The following is an 18368-nucleotide window of genomic DNA, read 5'->3' on the forward strand; positions in this document are numbered from 1 at the left end:
AGTGTTTTGAAGTTGTGAGAGTTTGCTTGGTTGTTTGTAGCTTGGCGCAGTAATGGTGCGTAATCCTGTGTTTCTCTCGCCGTAAAATTTGCGTCAATTTCAGTCGAGTTTACCTCTCTGATCATTGCTGTATTTAGGAGAATTGCTGTGGAATACACTTAACGAATTTCCTCGCTTTCTGCTATTCAATTTACGGTAGAAAAGTCTGATTTCAAGTGATTTTAAAAGCAACGACTGGCAGAAATTGCCTTTGTAGTAAAAAATCAAACTTCGCACGAAATTTCACACCGCACTGACAATTTTGGAGAACTTAAGGTGGCTCCCTATGGTTTTACGATCGCACGAGCGCTGAAGAAGTAATCTGCGCGCGCTCAAAGGAAACGTCAGTGTTTTTCGATATTTTATTACGTCAACACGAGCACAAAAAGGAAAGCTGACAGTGAATTTTCTCGCATTTCCTTCGGTGAAATTCCGTTAAATTTGGCAGATTGGTAGTAAATATTTTAGTTTAGTCGGAGCTCGTTTTTCAGTAAAATCTATAAGACCAGATTTTTTGCAGCGGTTAAAGACATAAATTTGAAAATATCGACAAAACTACCTTTACAAACCCTACTTTTTTCGTGTTTAAAATTCGTATCCCTCTGGAAGCGATTTGATGTAAAAATTTTGGAAGATTTCACCGAAGGAAATTCATGAAAATCACAAGTAAAGCCATAAAAACAGTAAAAAACACATTTGTTTGGGCATTTATAATTCAAGACTAAATCCCAAAATTTTAACAGAGATGATAGCAAAATACTATTTAATCATTGCTTATTGTATGTAATAAGTTTTAGAGGACTAGGTATGAAAGCGAATGCAAAAACAGCATTCAAAACATAACACTTGCGCGCGCAACGCCATAAATGATTACCCTATGGAGACACCTTAAGTGGTGAAATAAATGCAACTAACATAAAGTAGTTGGAAAAAAATCTGTTCTTCAGTACATCTTTCTTTGTCTACTCTCTGAGTTACTCGCTCGTTGCCAAGATTTTTCACAAATCGTTAGTAGACGGCGCCCAAGCCGATTCAATGACAAGAGTTACGTAAACAAACCTATTTATAATCTGTAAAACCGGTTTACTGCTTAGGGTCGGTCCGTATAGTGAAAAACTGTGACCTCGGGCTTGAAAATGCTGCCCTCGGCCTGCGGCCTCGGACAGCATTTTCGAGACCGAGGTCACAGGTTTTCACTACATGGACCTCCCAGCAGGCAAATAACATATACGTCATTATGCTATGTCGTTTACGTTGGTTTGAATTCTGGTAAAACGTAGATCCTCATGATATGAGGTGTATTAAACACCAGATAATTGAAATTGTTTTTATTGACCGTTACTTAATTGGAAAATCTTGCTTATCGAATGTGTATGTCAGTGACTATTTGCTGTTTGGTTCAGCAGTGATTCAAATGTTTGTCTTGCTTGGCCCTATAGTTTGCATGGTACAAAAATAGATATATACATTGTAGAGATATCCCTCACAGTGCAATCACTTTGTTTCTTATTTGTTTCAGAAACAGCTCCAGAATCGTTTGGTGTTATCACTGGAATTGTCCCCGATGATGCCTTTACTGCTTCGTCCAGCCTTGCTGATTCCTCTGGCCCTGAACGAGGAAGGGCTCTAGTAAAAGAAGTGGGTTCGTTTGCAGGTAGGGTCTTGTTTGGTGCTGCACGAAGCAATGAATGCTAGTTAAGCTAAGTTACGTTAGAAGCATCAATCACCTGAACTGCAGTTTGAAACGTAAGGAAACGAAAATAAATAGTGCTCTTATCTCGTCCTTGCAACGCGTCTTTGTGTCATTTTTTCCAGATTTGTTTCTCACTCGAAGAAATTTCTCTTGAACTGAACTTGCTGACTTGCAGTCTGAAGTCACGTGTTCCTTAATCTGTCAGAGCTCCTTTGTTAAGGAGAAGAACTGAGAGGAGGTTAGGGCGAATGGTGAGCCGAAATGGCGGCAAATTTAAAAATTCTCAAAAATGATCATTTTTATAATCGCTGTTCAAATCGAAAACTTTCTTCCCCGAAGTCCTTTTGGCGATGTCTAGATTCGAGAGAAAAAGTAAAAAAAATGGTTATGGGCAATTTAAAAGACCACCAGCATAAATATCCTCTTAAGCTGTTTGGACAATCATTTACCATACATATATGCCTGTCTTCAGGAGCATGGATCCCTAGTGTACAGTCAACGTCCGAATATCTTCAAATCGATTTACTTCAAGTAAGGAACATCAGTGCAATCATGACACAAGGGAGAGATGAAGAATGCGGCTGCTCTGAGTGGGTCACAGAGTACACACTCTCTTATAGTCTGTGTGGCAGCTTCTGGTCCGACTATAAAGCCAATGGTAGCATCAAGGTAGGCTCTATTCACCAGTACCTTTGTACTTGTCGTCACCGCTTCTATCATCATCATTATCATTGCAATCGTTATCTTGACATCACCTATATCAGGGCGTTGTTGTAAGCAAACAGAGTTAAAGTCACTAAGTTACTCATTTAATTCGCTTCTTTTCTCTCTATACTACTTACTAGCACTTCACTGGTAATCACGATGGCGAAAACATAGTGTCTAACTCAGTGTGTCCAGACCTGACGGCGCGAGTGCTGCGGTTTCATCCTACCCAATGGAATACTTCAATCGCTATGAGAATCGATGTAATTGCAAGCAGAAACGGTAAGTTTTCTTTACTTGTATTCATCGATAATGCCTTTATGCTGTTATTGAAAATGGAATGGCGTCCTGTTTTCACGTTAACTTAAGCCTTTACTTAGCTGTGGAGGAACAGAAAAGATTTGACAGAAATTTCTTTAGCAAATTAAGCCTAAACTTGAAGTACCAACCGATACATTAGAGGTCCATACTCTTTGAAACACTTGAAACACCTCGCACCCGTTTGAAGAGAGACGCGGATCATTTCTAGATTATAATCCGTATGAAAACTTAAAAAAGGATAAAAATATCCGTTCTCCGTGACAGTTCGGAAACACAATCTTGCAAGACAATGCTTTATTTCCGCGGAAACGAAGTACTAAATTGAGCACGAAAATCACTAAGATTGCGTTTATTTATGTTTAGAATATGCAAAAAGAATAGCTTTATAGAATTAACAATATCTTCCCTTTTCTCTGTTACTACGCAGCTGTGAACTACTTGGGTTGCTTCTCTTCTCCCAATGACATGATCTTATCTAGCGACTTCGCTGCAGCAGAACAGACTCCAGAGAGCTGTGTAACAGTTTGCGGCAAACGCAATATGACGTACGCTGGTATCACATTAGGCTCTCATTGCTACTGCTCCAACACCACACCCGAGGTCAGTAAGAAGACAAGCGATGCTGCCTGCTACTATCCATGTGAAGGTCACAAAGCGCTCAAGTGCGGAAGCCACTTATATTTCAGCGTTTATCAAGCCGTTGGAGAATTTAATTTTCCCTTCGCTGTGTCCGTCGCCAATGCTTCCGAGGCTTTTACGACGCTCCAAATTGCTACGGCGCCGACTTACGACGGCGCTGAAGTGATCTTTAACTTTGGGGATGGAACAGTGATTAAGACTAAGAATTCAACTTATCACTACATGTTTACCAGTCCAGGAACACACGAGGTAGTCACTCTAGCTTTTTCTTTATGGCGTTAGTAGACTAAACGTCTTAACAGTGGGTGTTATATCTCGATGCTTTTGACGCAGTCACTTAATGTTTAGTGCACTGAACGTTAAATTGGAGTGTTGTGATCCAGACCCGGTCGGGATCTGTGTTGTGTTCTTGTGCAAGACGCTTTACCCTCACAGCGTCTTTCTCCACCCAGAGCTGGGTTTTTCAAAAGCCGGTTAGCGCTGACCCAGGATTTAATTTTAACCGAAGTGTTTATTTCTCTTGTATAAAAATGGTTTTCATTGCTTATGGTTTATGGGGTTCTAGATCATTCAAACTCATTACTGAAGGACAAACAATATAAACAGAAAACCTCACTGGAAAGTTACAAAATTGAAGTCAAAATTTTCGCTAATCCATTAGCTCAATCGACTTTGAACAACCCAGACCCGCGGCCCAGAGGTCAAACGTTCGAGACAATCAGACAAAATTCTAGAGTGAAAGGACGTGGTGGTGGTGGAGAGAGGGAGGGAGGGAGGGAGGGAGGGAGGGAGGGAGGGAGGGAGGGAGGGAGGGAGGGTTCGTACCATGCAGGATGCAGTATCATTAGAAAAAGGTTAGGATTGAGTTTTACTAACCTTAAAAAAAATGACTAGAATCAGCGCGGTGTAGCTGAACGGGCCGAATGTCCTCGAAGATTAACATGAAAATAAGTTAAGAATGGGAAAAACCACTGGGTAAGTTCTTTTCGTGATACCGGAATTTTTTTGCAAGTGGTTTATTGCATTCTTTAACGATTTAATTTGTTATTTTGATTCGAGTAACCGGCATTGGAAAACTTTTAAAAACTTCTTACGGAGATCACATTTCCTTCTAACAATCACAGGTCTATGCAGAAATAACCGTTGGCCATTACGGACAATGTCAAACTGTCTTCAACATGAAAACTATTGATGCGTATATTCCAGTTAGCGATATGCACTTTATTTGTCCAAGAGTCGTCGAGGCGTTTTCGGACTTTGAATGCACTCTGCAAGTTACAACTGGATCAAATATGTACTTACGATTTATCACTCCTCTCGGCGATATCATCAATGGAACAATGGAAGGTAACAAGTGTAACCGTTAATGTGCCCCTACACTCTTCCTCCCTCCCTCCCTCCCTTCCTTCCTTCTTACCTACCTTGCTCCCTTCCTTCCTTCCTTCCTTCCTTCCTTCCTTGCTTGCTTGCTTGCTTGCTTGCTTGCTTGCTTCCTTGCTTGCTTCCTTGCTTGCTTCCTTGCTTGCTTCCTTGCTTGCTTCCTTGCTTGCTTCCTTGCTTCCCTGCTTCCTTGCTTCCTTCCTACCTGCCTTGCTCCCTTCTTCCCTACCTTCCTTGCTTGCTTGCTTGCTTGCTTCCTTCCTTCCGTCCTCCCTCCCTCCCTTCCTTCCTTGCTTGCTTTCTTCCTTGCTTGCTTCCTTGCTTGCTTCCTTGCTTCCTTGCCTCCTTGCCTTTCATCCTCGCTCTTTCCTTTAAGTTGAACCACCTGAACAGTTTTTCTAATTTTTGTCTACAAGTATTCCTTGAGTCTTTGTGTCATCATGCTGCCTCTGCGATCTTTGTATGTTACTTGACAAACTGCTTGGTCAGTCATATTTGAAATTCGTATTTCGACCGAAAAGTGTTCTTGTTTCCAACCCTACCAGTATCTTTAATATGGCCTCCACAATTTCGTATTCAAACTAAGATTATCATGGTGTCTTCCTAGCGATACATATTCACTAGGGAGCATTCAATGGACATGCGCAACTTTCAGAATCTAGTTTTTTTCAGAAGGCCATGGAGGAGCCGAGCCCAGGGGGGCAGGGAGGGAGATCCTCGTCAAAATATTGGTTGGGGAGTACTGCTGTCCCTAAAAACTCTTTTATATTGATATGTCTTTGTTTTTGGTGTTTGCAGACACGACTCCGCTAATGGTCGGTTTCAGAACACCACTTTCTTCAAGTCAGGCTAAAACAAATTTATCTGACTCAAACACAACCATTATCTTACCAAGTTATTACTTTGGAAAGTATGGATATCTGAGGGCACTGAAGTCCAACACCACTCGTGCTGGATACATTAAATTCCAGGTAGGTTTTGCAAATATCTTAAGCAGGGGATTACAGTGGGTGTGAATTTCTTTGAACGTTCTCTGTATAAGAGGAAGCCTTTCCTTGTACAAAGTTAAATGCTGTGGTTCTCTGATTCGACTTGTAGATTCTTCGTCAAGTTTGTCTTCTACCCTGGATAAAGACCTATTGTTTCAGAAATGGTAGCTGTACAACCAACCTCCCAACATGCTCTCTTGCCGATCTTAGCTACAGTTGCGGGGCAAATAAAGACGTCTTCTGTCGAAGCATCGACTGTCAATTAGGGCTGCTGCTATGCCCGGGAGGCGTCTTTAATTCAACATTGGGGACGAAGTATGAAGTGGTCCATAGTTCCATGTTCTACTTGCCTGAGGGTTTTCACATCACTGCCATTAGCCAGCCTGGGTTTCACGTGCAGCCAGCGGATATCGTAGCTATTGGCACGGTGGAGAAAATCGGTGCCCAGATTATCTCCTCTAGTTCAGAGGGAAATGCTTTTGTTTTCAACAGCGGACACCTTGATGTTGGAGACATTTTGCTGGGAGATGGAAATGCAGCCCTTCAGGAAATTCAGCACCGGTTCGATCTGGTAGTGATCTATCTTCCTCCAGCTACAATGGCGGTTTCTTTGGGGAACTTTCCTGTCGGGAACTGGAATCAAACAGGGACTATTAAAACAGAGGTCACTCATTTTATCATTACAGCTTCTGTTAGTTTTAAAAATGTTACCTGGATAGTACCCCACTTTGTCCCTACGAATGAGTCTTTCAACATCACCACACTCCCGCATCCCGGGCATAATGTCACGTATAGAATCCGTATTGCAAACGAGAACACCTCCTTCACTAAATACAACCAGAGCGAGTGGGAATTCTTTTACACCTGGACCAACATCTCTAATCAAAGTCTACCGATGTTGCTTAATAGAAAAGGTCAGTTCACCGTAGTTTTGACAGCTTTCAATCTTCTTTCGTCATCGATGCGCAAGTGTCAACTGGTCGTTATGGATCCTATAAAAGATCTTTACTTCTTTAACGTGACTGCAACAACGCTGGGAAATGACACGGAGATTAGCTGGATTGTCGAGAGAGGAACAAATGTCACTTACAACATATCATTTGGGGATGGCAAGTACACCGATGGCTCGTTTTCAACTCTGGCGATTTTTGTCGGTTCCTACTTACACAGGTACGCTGACGAAGGCACCTATAACGTGACCCTAACAGCGTACAACTCATTATCCATAAGGACCGTCACTGGCGTTGCAGAAGTTGTAGCGCCCATAGTGAATCTCACCTGTAAAGTCATCCACGCTGCTCGAGATATCGAAGTGAACGAAACCATTCAACTGAACGCAACCTATCCACAGGGAAGTAACGCGAAGGCCTTTGTTGAATTCGCTGACAATTCGTCATTTATTGGTTCACCAATTCGAACTGCACTCTGCACTAATTGCAGTCTCATGTTCTCGTTTCTCGTGTCACACAGTTACTCCACGCACGGTCTATACCGTGCAAACATGAAATTCGTTAACGCTGTCAGCAAGAGAAACTGCACGCCACACATATTAGTCCACAAGCCTGTTTATCCACTGACTGGTTTTCACATAACATGTCCTCCAACCACCCTTATGTCGTCAACGGTCTGCATGATGAACATAACCGGGGGCAACGATTTTTGGTGCGATTGGGACTTCGGCACTGATGGTCAAAAGAACCAAAACCATTACTGGAACTTAACCGTGCCAGTGGAGAACACATATTCGGCAGTTGGAAATTACACAGTGTTTGCTAATTGCAGCAATCGCTTGTACAACACAAGTACTATAGGAGAAGCTATTGTACAAGAAGAAATTACAGGTTTTCTTGTGTCCTGCCCAGATGGCCAATCGGTCGATGAAGATTTTGACGTTACTGTTGCCTTCACATCTGGTACAAGTATGCACATTGAGATCACGCTACAAAATGTGTTTGCTGATGCCTTCGCCCTCCAGCTAACCATCGATACGGATGTTAAGTATCACACTTTTCCCATAAGTCGGCAGAATTTCTCAGATGTTGGCGTCTACCTTTTGACGATTAAAGTTGTAAATTTAGTGACACCGCTTCAGATATTTACCCGTGAGATAAAGGTCGATAAGGTACTCACCAACCTTCGTCTGGTCAACAACGACAGTTACATCCCTGTCAACCAAACCACGGAAAGCTGGATCTCGATCGATAGCGGAACTAATGTAACTGTGCATTGGGACTTCAACGATGGAAATAGATCAAAGTCCCTGTTTTCTGGCGATTCCTTGGTCCGCGAGGGTGACTATTTGAACCACACATACACTGACCATGGCATGTACTTACTTATCGTCACAGCTTCAAACGCCGTCAGCACACTGACAGTCACCAAATATTTACACGTGCAGTATGTGGTAAAAGACATTGAAATCATGTCTAACAGTCCACAGGAAATTCCACCAGGTAACGTTACGTTTACATTGTCCGTAAAATCGGGCACTCACCCGCCTACAAACGCTACTATTGACATGGACTTTGGCAACGGTGAGACAAGGAGGAACATACCTCTCAACGGGGCACGGGCTATAAATATCTCCTCCAGCTCCTACACAACCCCTGGGATTTTCAAAGTCAACATGACAATGAAGAATGACATCAGTTCGGTAAATCTTGCAGACTGGGTAGACGTTCAACAAAGAATAAAAGACCTGCACATTATAAGTAAACATACGGGTGGAGCTGCTGGATACGGCGCCCCGGGGAGGGGACCAAACAAAACAGAGTTTCCCGTGGAATACGAAGTTTTGTTTGTGGCTGGCACTTCCAGTGGCACAGCCGTCAGTTATACGTGGGATTTTGGAGATAAAACGCCGCCCATTGAAACGAAGTCCACCAGTGCTTTACATCGTTTTTCCCACACACACATTTTCAACATCACTCTAGGGGCGAGTAATTCCATCAGTAGGATGAAAGTGAGTGGTGTGGTGAGGATGATGCAGAGTATATTGAACGTCTCGTTTGAAAACGACAGTCCAACAGTGTTTGAGGACAACACTACATTTACCATTATAATCGGCCAGCGAGGCACTGACTCTTGTTTCCTTGTTGACTTGGGAAATAACACAAGGACTCTGTACAAAGGATTCGATAATGTGAGTTGTGATAACGAGCTCGAGATAGCAAACGATACCAAAGTTTTACCTACGCTTAACTTCACCATCCTGTTTCAGTACTGGAAGAAAACGAGATATGCTGTCAATCTTACAGCTATGAATTCCGTGTCCAACGTCACTATTCGTCGCTGGGTGATTATCCTTCCCCTTCCTTGCAAATTCCCAGTTGTACGAATACCCGATGCTGGACGTACGCTGGAAACTCGCACGAAATACTTCCGAGCCGAGTACATATCGATCAAATCGCGATGTACCATTGACTGTCTGGCGTCGAGAGAGACAACATTTCAGTGGAATCTCATCAAGATCTCTTCTGGAGATGACAATGGCACCATCCTCGAAACTGGTGGTTTTGATAAGACTCTGTCAGTGTTGATTATCCCACGGCAAACGTTGCCGTACGGAACGTTCAAGGTTATTCTCAATGTGAGTATGGTTGGACTGCCTCTTGTTCACACTATTTTTGACTCTTACCTGGAAATCATGCAGTCACCTCTAGTTGCGGCGATCATCGGGGGTAACAGGTGGATTCAGTCAGTGTATGACAAAGTAATAATCGATGCGTCCCCTTCTCACGATCCTGATTACGGAATAGAAGACAAACAGGGTCTTAAGTACATTTGGTACTGCAAAACAGCAAATGAATCGGACTATGAATTTCCCTCTGTCCCGGATGAATATCCAGATAGGACCAAGGCTTTTGGAGGTGCTGGTTGCCTGAGAAATGGAACCAGACGCTTGATGGTTAATACGGAGGTGCTCGAAATAGAACCAAACTTTTTGTGGGCAAGCACTAGTTACATATTTAAATTATTCATCACCAAGGATTCAAGAGAACCCGTGGCTCTTCCTGTTCGCGTCGACCTGACATTTGATGATGTACCTACCATGGTTATAAAGTAAGTAGATCAATTACTGCATGCTACGTGCGCGCGAGAATACACGTGGGATTTGATTGATAGCTGATTTCACCGGCATTTATGGACTACCTTTGTCTTTAATCCTGACCAATGCAGGTGCGTGTTGACGTAATGGTAGAAAAATTACCCGTGACTCCGAATCAAGCGGTCGGGTTCGAGTTCTTTCCGGGACATCGGGTTGTGTTCTTGTGCAAGACTAAACAATTACAGTGTCTCTCGCCAGCAAGAAATATAAATGGATTATACCGAACGCTTTTGCAAACCTCTCAAAAATTCTGGGGGAGTTTTCTAAGTCGCTCTATTTTGTAGAAACCGTAGTTATATGTGCCAGATGATGATGTTATACGATAGGACTTAACTTACTTACTTTCCGCTGTAGGCGACCGTACGTACAACTCCCAGGAGCGGAGAACCCGTTTGCTAAGTTATCGCTAGAAGCCCAATGCAGGAACTGCACTTTGGAGATGATCAATACCATGACAATCTCCTGGAGTTTGAGGGAAGTAGTTGGCGGAGTCACAAATAAAAGTCCGCAAAATGTAGTGAAAAACGAGACCTACGATGACTCACACTGGATTCCAGAACCAGATTTCCGATCTATGACGCGGGCAGGCATCAACTCTGAGTTTCTCATACTGAGAGCGAACAGCCTCAAAAATGGAACTGCATATGCCGTCAAAGTAGAGGGTTAGTATTGAAGGGATGGTTCTTACTAATCTTTTAAACTACAATGCTTGAGTTGAAAATGGAGCTCCGAAAAATGCGTGTAAACTTCTTATTTGATTGGCTTATTTTTGGGGGTTTGGGCTTATTATCGGAAGGAATTTCAGATTTCAAAAGTGTTTGCGTCTGTCTTGAGGTCTGAAAGGTCCGTTCTAGGTGCGTAGAAAAAAAATACCGGATGGTACAAGTCTGCTCGATGCATACCTAAATTTAGTTACCTTTGATTTGATTGCCCCAGGACGATTTGGTAATGGAACGTTTGGTTCTGCTGAGTATATCTTCAACACATCCCTCCCCCCCACGGGTCCAGAGTGTCGTGTAATTAAAGGAGCTGGCAGCGGTCATGAAGCACAGAATACCTTGGTGTGTAACGGCTGGACAAGCAGCTCAGGCTCAACAGCTTTAATGTACGACTACTTCTACAAAACTGCGCCCAATGGCACTGAATACCTGATTCAGACCACCAGACACGCTAGGGTCGACAACATTCGGTTGCCGCCTGGCCTGGAGGAATATAATTACACGCTTTACATGAAGGCAGTGATCTCGGACAAGATGGGGAGTAGATCAGAAGTCACGTTTGAGCATCAGGTACGACTTAACGGTATTGCAAATGGGTGAAATAGAAGTAATGAAGAATTGGTTGTACTGAACTGATTATAGATACTCCTTGTATGGATATAAGCAGAATAGAACCAGACACCCTAATCATCCCCACAGTTTTCAACATGCTTAGGCGAAGGGAAGGAGAGTGAACAGGTGACCTAACTCCCTAAAAATGTGGTTATAGAGTGTAGGATGAAATCAATAATAGTTTGGTGAATTGGAAAATTGCTTCGTCAAGTGTGCCGATGACGTTTAGCCAGCATCTTAGATTGTAAGAGAAAGTAACAGCAGCATTCTTGTTTGTTTTAACAGGTAATATAATAAGATTTGAGAATATTACGAAGCGCGTAGTTTCTAAAGAGACTGCGGTCAATTTGCCTTGTTGGGGGAATAATTGTACAAACCTTTGATCAGTTTCAAAAACTTACAAGTAAGATTATCGCGCTGATTTTGTTGGAGTAACTTGAGTTCCCTATCCTTCGTTCCGTGCAATTTACTTATGCCGCAACAATATTACATTAAAAGTTGTTTCATGCGGCCTTCGTTCAGTTAAAACTTTTCGTTGAATGTCGTTTGAAATAACATCACCGAAAAGAACAATAGGTGATGAATCGAAAAATCTAAACTACGGCATTGTTCCTCCCTGTAGAGCTTACCAAGTCACCAAAACGACTCTACTATTATAGCACAACTGTTGGAGGAATTGTCCATTAATGGCACGTTGCGAACCCTGGAGATGGAAAGTTATTCACAATTTACCAACCAGTACATACTATCCGTGTCGTTGCTGTTAAATGCCATGTCTAAACGTGCGGCCAACATAACAGGATTTAAAGATGCGTCCAAAACGGTGAGTTGGAACAGTACGAAAGCCGGGTATTTTATTTATTTTTGTTTCGAATGCTGGCAAATTCAATAAACAAGCATAGCCTGAGTGCCATATAATAAACTAACTAACCGGCCTAGCTTGCTGGAGCCGTTATGGTGATTATTGGCCCTCGGTCGTTTTTGTACAGACCTCGCTGCGCTCGGTCTGTACTGTCTCGACCTTAGGCCAGTATTCCCCAGTACGGTATTGAGTTTTCACATCCTGTTTGTTCAAATGCTCTTTTTTTTTGTTTTATTTTTTGTTTCGTGTTCAGATCCGCACAAGGATGAGCGATACATTGGCGAATATGACAATGGATGATGTGAAGACCGTAAGAGAGACTGCTAATTCTGTTGCCAAGCTGGCTGCTATTCCTGACGAGTGTACGGTGGAAGTTCAGGTTAGCTCAGGAGGCTGGCTTTGCCAGCAATGATCCTTTGATAGATACTCCGGACCTCTTCCGTAGAATTTTTCAGTAAAACTTTGCAAAACGTTTATCTTACTGATCACAATTGGTCAATAAAAACTAGGACCGTAAACCTCGTTTGTGGGTTCTAAGCATTAGAGTGATTTTAGCAGACTGATGCCAGCGGTGATTTTAAACAGTTATAAAATGTAAACATTTGTGTGGAAGACGAGCGCGCGAGTTGTTAGTCAATCAGATTGCTGAAAAGCATCTATAAGATTTAAATTTAAGAAATAGGGAAAAATGCCGAAGAATAAATTATTTCTCTATAAACTAATTCCCCAGTGCATTCGCTCATGAGATGAATGGCTTAGCTCTTGCAACATGGAACTACGTATCTCATAAGATATCGTTATTACTTTTTTCCAACAGTTGCAGCTCAACAAGACATTGGGCAATATGGTGACCTTAATCGAAGAACTGTCTAACATCTCTGACTCCACGGGCCTCTGGGAGACACTGAACACTGTATCTGAAGCAATGGGTTCAACGCTAAGAGTCGTGACTCATTTGGTCGGCGACGAAAACCTTGGAAACGTCACTAACAGTTCAATGACAACTGATAATTACACTGCGCGGGTGAGTAGGTGGCTTTGAAGCCAGGCTCCGCTCGGAGTTGAGCGCGAGCTGGAGATGAGAGCGAGGGCAGCGCGAGACGGGGAGGGGAGGAACATTTTAGTTTGCTAGAGCGCAAGCTGGCAAATGGGAAAAGATTTTACGTTTAGTACGATGCTAACTGCAATCATCGGGTCGGTCAGAACGAAATTTCCACGAAGTGCCTCGCTATTGGACGAAGCTAGCAGAAACAAAACTTTCTTTGCGTCTCAACGGACATCTCTAAATCTAGCAAATAGTTTGAATTTAATGCTGAAGACGTTTAACCCAAACGTGAAAAGATCGCTCAGAGCGAAATAATCACAAGATGTATTATCTTCATATTGCAGATTAACTTGAGTTATTTGTGGTAACCCTCTCAAACGACTTTTTTAACGTTAAGTATTTTTGTCTATTCTAAGGGTAAAGTTTTGATTGAAAACATCAATGAATATGTCAAAAAGCTGTCAGACGCGTTCTTGTATCACACCCTTCCAAAAGAAGAACCCATTCAAGTGCGTTCCCTGTCACTCTACTTCACGCTGAGCAAGGACTATCCCGCGGGTCTGGCGAGACGTAACCTGCATTGTGGTGATGGAGGTGTTCGTTTACCTGACAACTTGGGGGACCTACATATGCTGAAACAAGGGAATAAGACCGCTTTGATCGTGCTTGATGCTTTGGTAAAGTATAAAAATTAAATGATTTGAAAACGACTAGTCGCTCCTTTTTAGACCACCGAAATGACTCTGTTTTCTCTTTCGAATAAAGGTTCTAAAGGTGAAATAGTTATAGCTCGACAAGCTAATAGGGAATACAATCTAGTTCCCAGGATGGTTCATCGGCTTTCGAACGAGGCTACACTTCTCCGTGCAATACATATGGGTTATTGACTAAACGTGAGGTCAAGAGGGCTGGTTCTTTTTTGAGTCTTTATGGACCGAAACGAAGTTGAGTTCTATAAACACGAAGAAAAGAAAGAACTTGGGCATCCAGCCATCTTGACCTCACGCTTGGTCAATAACACGCTCGGGTGGCCAATCACAACGCAGGATTCGGTTTATCTTGCCGCTCATGGAGCTAGCCGTGTAATAAACCGTAGTATCACGCTTAGACCCGTTTCGAAAGTGCGTGTGAGAGTCACACCGGATGGGGAAGGCCAATCGACAAAAACATCTTGCAATACTCGGAAAATAAAGCAGTCGAATGATAAATCCCTAATTCGATGGTTTGACAGATAATAACATTACAAGGCCAGGCATTTTACTTCATTGCGCGCATCATCGGCGCGTGTTATTTTCTAAACAAACTAAACTGGTATTTATTTGACTGACAGAATCTGAGAGCGAAACGCCGGTCTTGTTAGAGGTTTTAGGAAGAATTATGAACTAATCTACAAGGTGACTTTATTTGCTGCTATTTTCTTTTATAGGTCGCATCAACACCTTTCGTGCCATTCGTGTGGAGCCAAAGTGCCAGTCGAGTCAATAGTTACTTGCTTTCAGTAGAAATACGGAACGCTTCCACTCAGGAGGAGTTGGAAATTGCAAACCTCACCAAACCATTGGCCTTGTGGATAAGGAAAGGCAGTGACACCCTAAAACGGACGAAAGGAGAAGTACAATACACGAAAACTCTCGAACACATCTTTGAAGTGAAGGACAACCGAAGCTCTATTAACATCGAGATAGATGTGTTGGGAGTGATCACAGAACACCCATTACTTGTTGTGTATTTAAGGAAAGAAGAACCCACCATGGACGGCGACGACAGGCAAAAAGTACGTGTTATTCCACCGCTGCTTCATAGAAACAATGAGAGCAGCGGGCAGAACTCTAGCACCAATACCACGGATGAACATTTTACAAATCCCATGGTGTTGTTCTTTAGCAACAAGGAGTTCAACGGGACCGCCGCTGGGAAATATTTTGTTACCATAGAGTACAATGGAACAGTTAGCGGTGCTGAAGTCCACAAAGAAAGCACGACTGTGGAGTACTTGCTCTCTGTATACACCTCTGAGTGTTTATACTGGAACGAGCAGAGTGAGGCATGGGTTGAAGATGGTTGTGTGGTAAGATACCTTCTCTAACTCATTTAATTATTTGAATAGTTGTGACAAAATAAATCAAAAATGTGATGCCGTTTAAGACGTGTTTTCCCTTTTCTCCTTAGATATAGATTGTATTTGAGAGGATATCTCAGACACTCAAGGTTGTGCTTCATAACATTTTTTAAACTCACCTCGGAGTTCGCCAAAAATACGCCGGCGCGTCTAGCCCGCGAGTAAAAAAGGCGGCTGTATTCGCAGGCTACGTACCTCGTGCTGTATTTTAAACTGTTTCGTCGGTTTTTGACGTATCACTTAACATCGATGCACGTGTCATTTTTATAAGCAAAATACTAAATCAAAGTAACCTTGGCCATTATCGTTTGATTCTACAGTAGCAGATTTGCACGTTGCCGTCATTTGACTACAACTCCCAGAGTTCCTCTCATCTTTTCTCTATTGTTTAAATTTTAAAGTCTCAGTGGGGTAATAACAACTGTTCTAATTAGCATAACAAACAGAAAGAGTGAAGGATTCTTGTAGTTGTAGTCAAATGACGCCATCATGCAAATTGTGGATCTTTCTACGACTAGAAAAGCGGATTTAAACAAAGTGTGCCTTTCGGTGAAAAGCGATGAGAGAGGCAAGGACAAGCTGCCATAGCAGGCAATCAGTTCAAGAAGCCTTTGTAACTATTGTACATAGATCCCTTTGGTTTCAATAACTCTTTGTTATAACCCGATACCATGATCAATCAACAGTTCGTTCATGTTTCCAGGTGGGACCGCTGTCCAACTCAACGCACACTCAATGCCTGTGTACTCATATGTCGTCATTCGCGAGCAGCTTCTTTACTCCTCCAAACACGATTGACTTTAGTAAAGTGAATCCGACAGAACTGTTTAACAATCCTACTGTCACCATCATCGTCTGCGCTATCTTTCTCCTGTATTTTCTACTGCTGGTATGGGCCCGACGTACAGACAAGAGAGATTTTCAGTTGGTGCGAGTTGTTTGATTTTGTTTTCATTATTTGTTTATCCGAGGTATTTGACAGTGATTTGGGAGTGAGCAGGGGCGGTAACTTGTATGATTACTGTGTCAGAACTGTACATTGCACTCTGCACTATCTGACATTATCTCACTGGTTGCTTCTTGAAGGGAAGATATACAAACTTTCCCTGTGTTTCCATAGACGGGTTACCGTAACTGACAAGATTGCATGATCCGTAAGCAGTTTCGAGTTCTTTCAAACTTCTGCAAGTGGTTTCTTTAGAAAATAGAAAAAAAATGTTTTTTATGTAATTGATGAATCAAACTCCTGAAACAAATTTGTTTCCGCGCATAAAGTAATCACAATATGATCATTGGCTCCCAACCGACCATATCACGCATAATCTGGTTTATTTCATACTAACATATTCAAGTACTTATTTTAGTCATTAAGCTAGTAAGATATTGTAATGGTTAGAAAAAAATTTCAGGCATCAATAGAAATCACCTCATAACTGAGGTTTGTGTTATACTCTTTTCAACAGGCGGGAGTTACTCCTCTGCCGTCCAATGATCCAAGAGACCTGTTTGGTTACGAGATCACGGTTTTTACAGGCTTTGACAGTCATGCGGGAACGACAGCCGATGTCTCCATCGTGTTGACGGGCAGACTTGAACAAACGCAGTCACGTCATCTGCGGGACGTTGAGACAACGCGTAGAAAATTCCAAACAGGAAACATAGATTACTTTCTTTTAACCGTTCCGCGCCCACTTGGAACAATTCAGAGCGTAAGAATCTGGCATAACAACGCCGGTTCCAACCCGTCGTGGTTTCTTGCACGCGTGCTCGTTCGTGATCTACAAAAAGACAAGACGGTGTGGTTTGTCTGTGATCGGTGGCTTGCCGTGGAGGAAGATGATGGGCAGATCGATCGAACGCTTTACCCCTCTTCCAAAAAGGAATTGTCCAAGTTCAACTTCCTCTTCAGCACTGAGGTGCGCAAGAATCTCAGTGATGGACACTTGTGGTATTCTGTGCTGCATTGCCCTCTAAGAAGCTCGTTTACACGCGTTCAACGTCTGTCCTGCTGTTTGTCGATACTCATGTGCAGCATGCTGGCGAACGCCATGTTCTATAAGGACGGAGGAGATGGTGAATCTGATTCCGGAGTTGAAGTCAAGATTGGACCTATCAGACTCTCCACAAAGCAGATCGGGATTGGGATCATGTCAAGCCTGGTGGTCCTCCCTGTCAACTTGCTCATTATAAACATCTTCCGGAAAGCCCGTGATAAAGATGTGCCTGGGTCAGAAATGTCCCCGAGTGAGGGACGACAGAAAGCCTATAATTACTACGAGTATGACGACGACAGTGATAAAGATGACGATGAAGAAAAAGAGGGAGAGAAGACAGATGAACAGAAGAACAAGAACGGGAAAGACGAAAGGAAAGCATTCACTCTTCCTCAGTTTACAATCTACATTGCTTATGTACTGATTTTCCTGGCATCCACAACTTCTGCAGCATTTACGATCTTCTACTCACTGACATTCGGTGAAGCGAAGTCACAGAGATGGGTGTCAAGTATGATGATCTCCTTCTGGCAAGACGTCATTATATCTCAGCCACTCAAGGTCATGATCTTTGCCGTACTCTTTGCCCTCATCGTCAAAGACCCGGACAAGGTCCTCGAAGACGATGGAAAACAAACCACAGAGCTCAGAAAGGACGAGGAATGGATTCACGATCCTTACGGCGACCATCGGGATGGTTTCGATTTTAAAACATCTGGCGAGATTCCCAGACCTCCAGGCGAAGAGCAGCTGCATCTCGCCAGGCAACGACGCCAGAAGCAGAAGCAGATGAAGGCCATACTCAAAGAGATGTTCCTATATCTTGCATTTATTGTTGTTATGTGTGTTGTGGCGTACGGAAGTCGAGATAACCAAGCTTACGCTGTTACCAAAACACTCAAGGATCTCTTTAGCGAAAGCAAGTACACTTCACTGCTTCCCTTTGACACGGTAATTACAGCAAGTGTTCAGCTTCGAGGTGAAGCCTTTTTTATCTGTTTGGAAAATACTGGTCAGGTGCAAAACATTTCACAAGAAAGTACTGGTTACTTGCACGTTTATTTTTTTTCAAAGTATACTTTACTTATTACCATTTAAACATTTTGCACCTTGGTTTTTTCCAAACTGATGTAAAAGGTAACT

At 42.7% G+C, this 18368-nt stretch overlaps 1 protein-coding gene across 1 annotated transcript in view; it reads left to right on the forward strand.

Annotated features, from left to right (window-relative positions):
• LOC145490470 (polycystin-1-like) overlaps positions 1-18368 on the forward strand; it is a 29952-nt gene that overhangs the window by 6796 nt on the left and 4788 nt on the right. The window contains exons 8-23 of the mRNA XM_081469584.1: positions 1559-1693; positions 1989-2401; positions 2578-2719; positions 3186-3646; positions 4522-4744; positions 5576-5748; positions 5876-9828; positions 10229-10536; positions 10811-11163; positions 11828-12028; positions 12321-12446; positions 12885-13091; positions 13529-13789; positions 14539-15180; positions 15935-16159; positions 16695-18176. Of these exons, the coding sequence (XP_081325710.1) occupies positions 1559-1693; positions 1989-2401; positions 2578-2719; positions 3186-3646; positions 4522-4744; positions 5576-5748; positions 5876-9828; positions 10229-10536; positions 10811-11163; positions 11828-12028; positions 12321-12446; positions 12885-13091; positions 13529-13789; positions 14539-15180; positions 15935-16159; positions 16695-18176 (9305 nt within the window). The remainder of the gene's footprint in view (positions 1-1558; positions 1694-1988; positions 2402-2577; positions 2720-3185; positions 3647-4521; positions 4745-5575; positions 5749-5875; positions 9829-10228; positions 10537-10810; positions 11164-11827; positions 12029-12320; positions 12447-12884; positions 13092-13528; positions 13790-14538; positions 15181-15934; positions 16160-16694; positions 18177-18368) is intronic.

This window comes from Orbicella franksi, chromosome 6 (genome assembly GCF_964199315.1).
Source record: "Orbicella franksi chromosome 6, jaOrbFran1.1, whole genome shotgun sequence".
NCBI classification, from domain to species: Eukaryota; Metazoa; Cnidaria; class Anthozoa; order Scleractinia; family Merulinidae; genus Orbicella; species Orbicella franksi.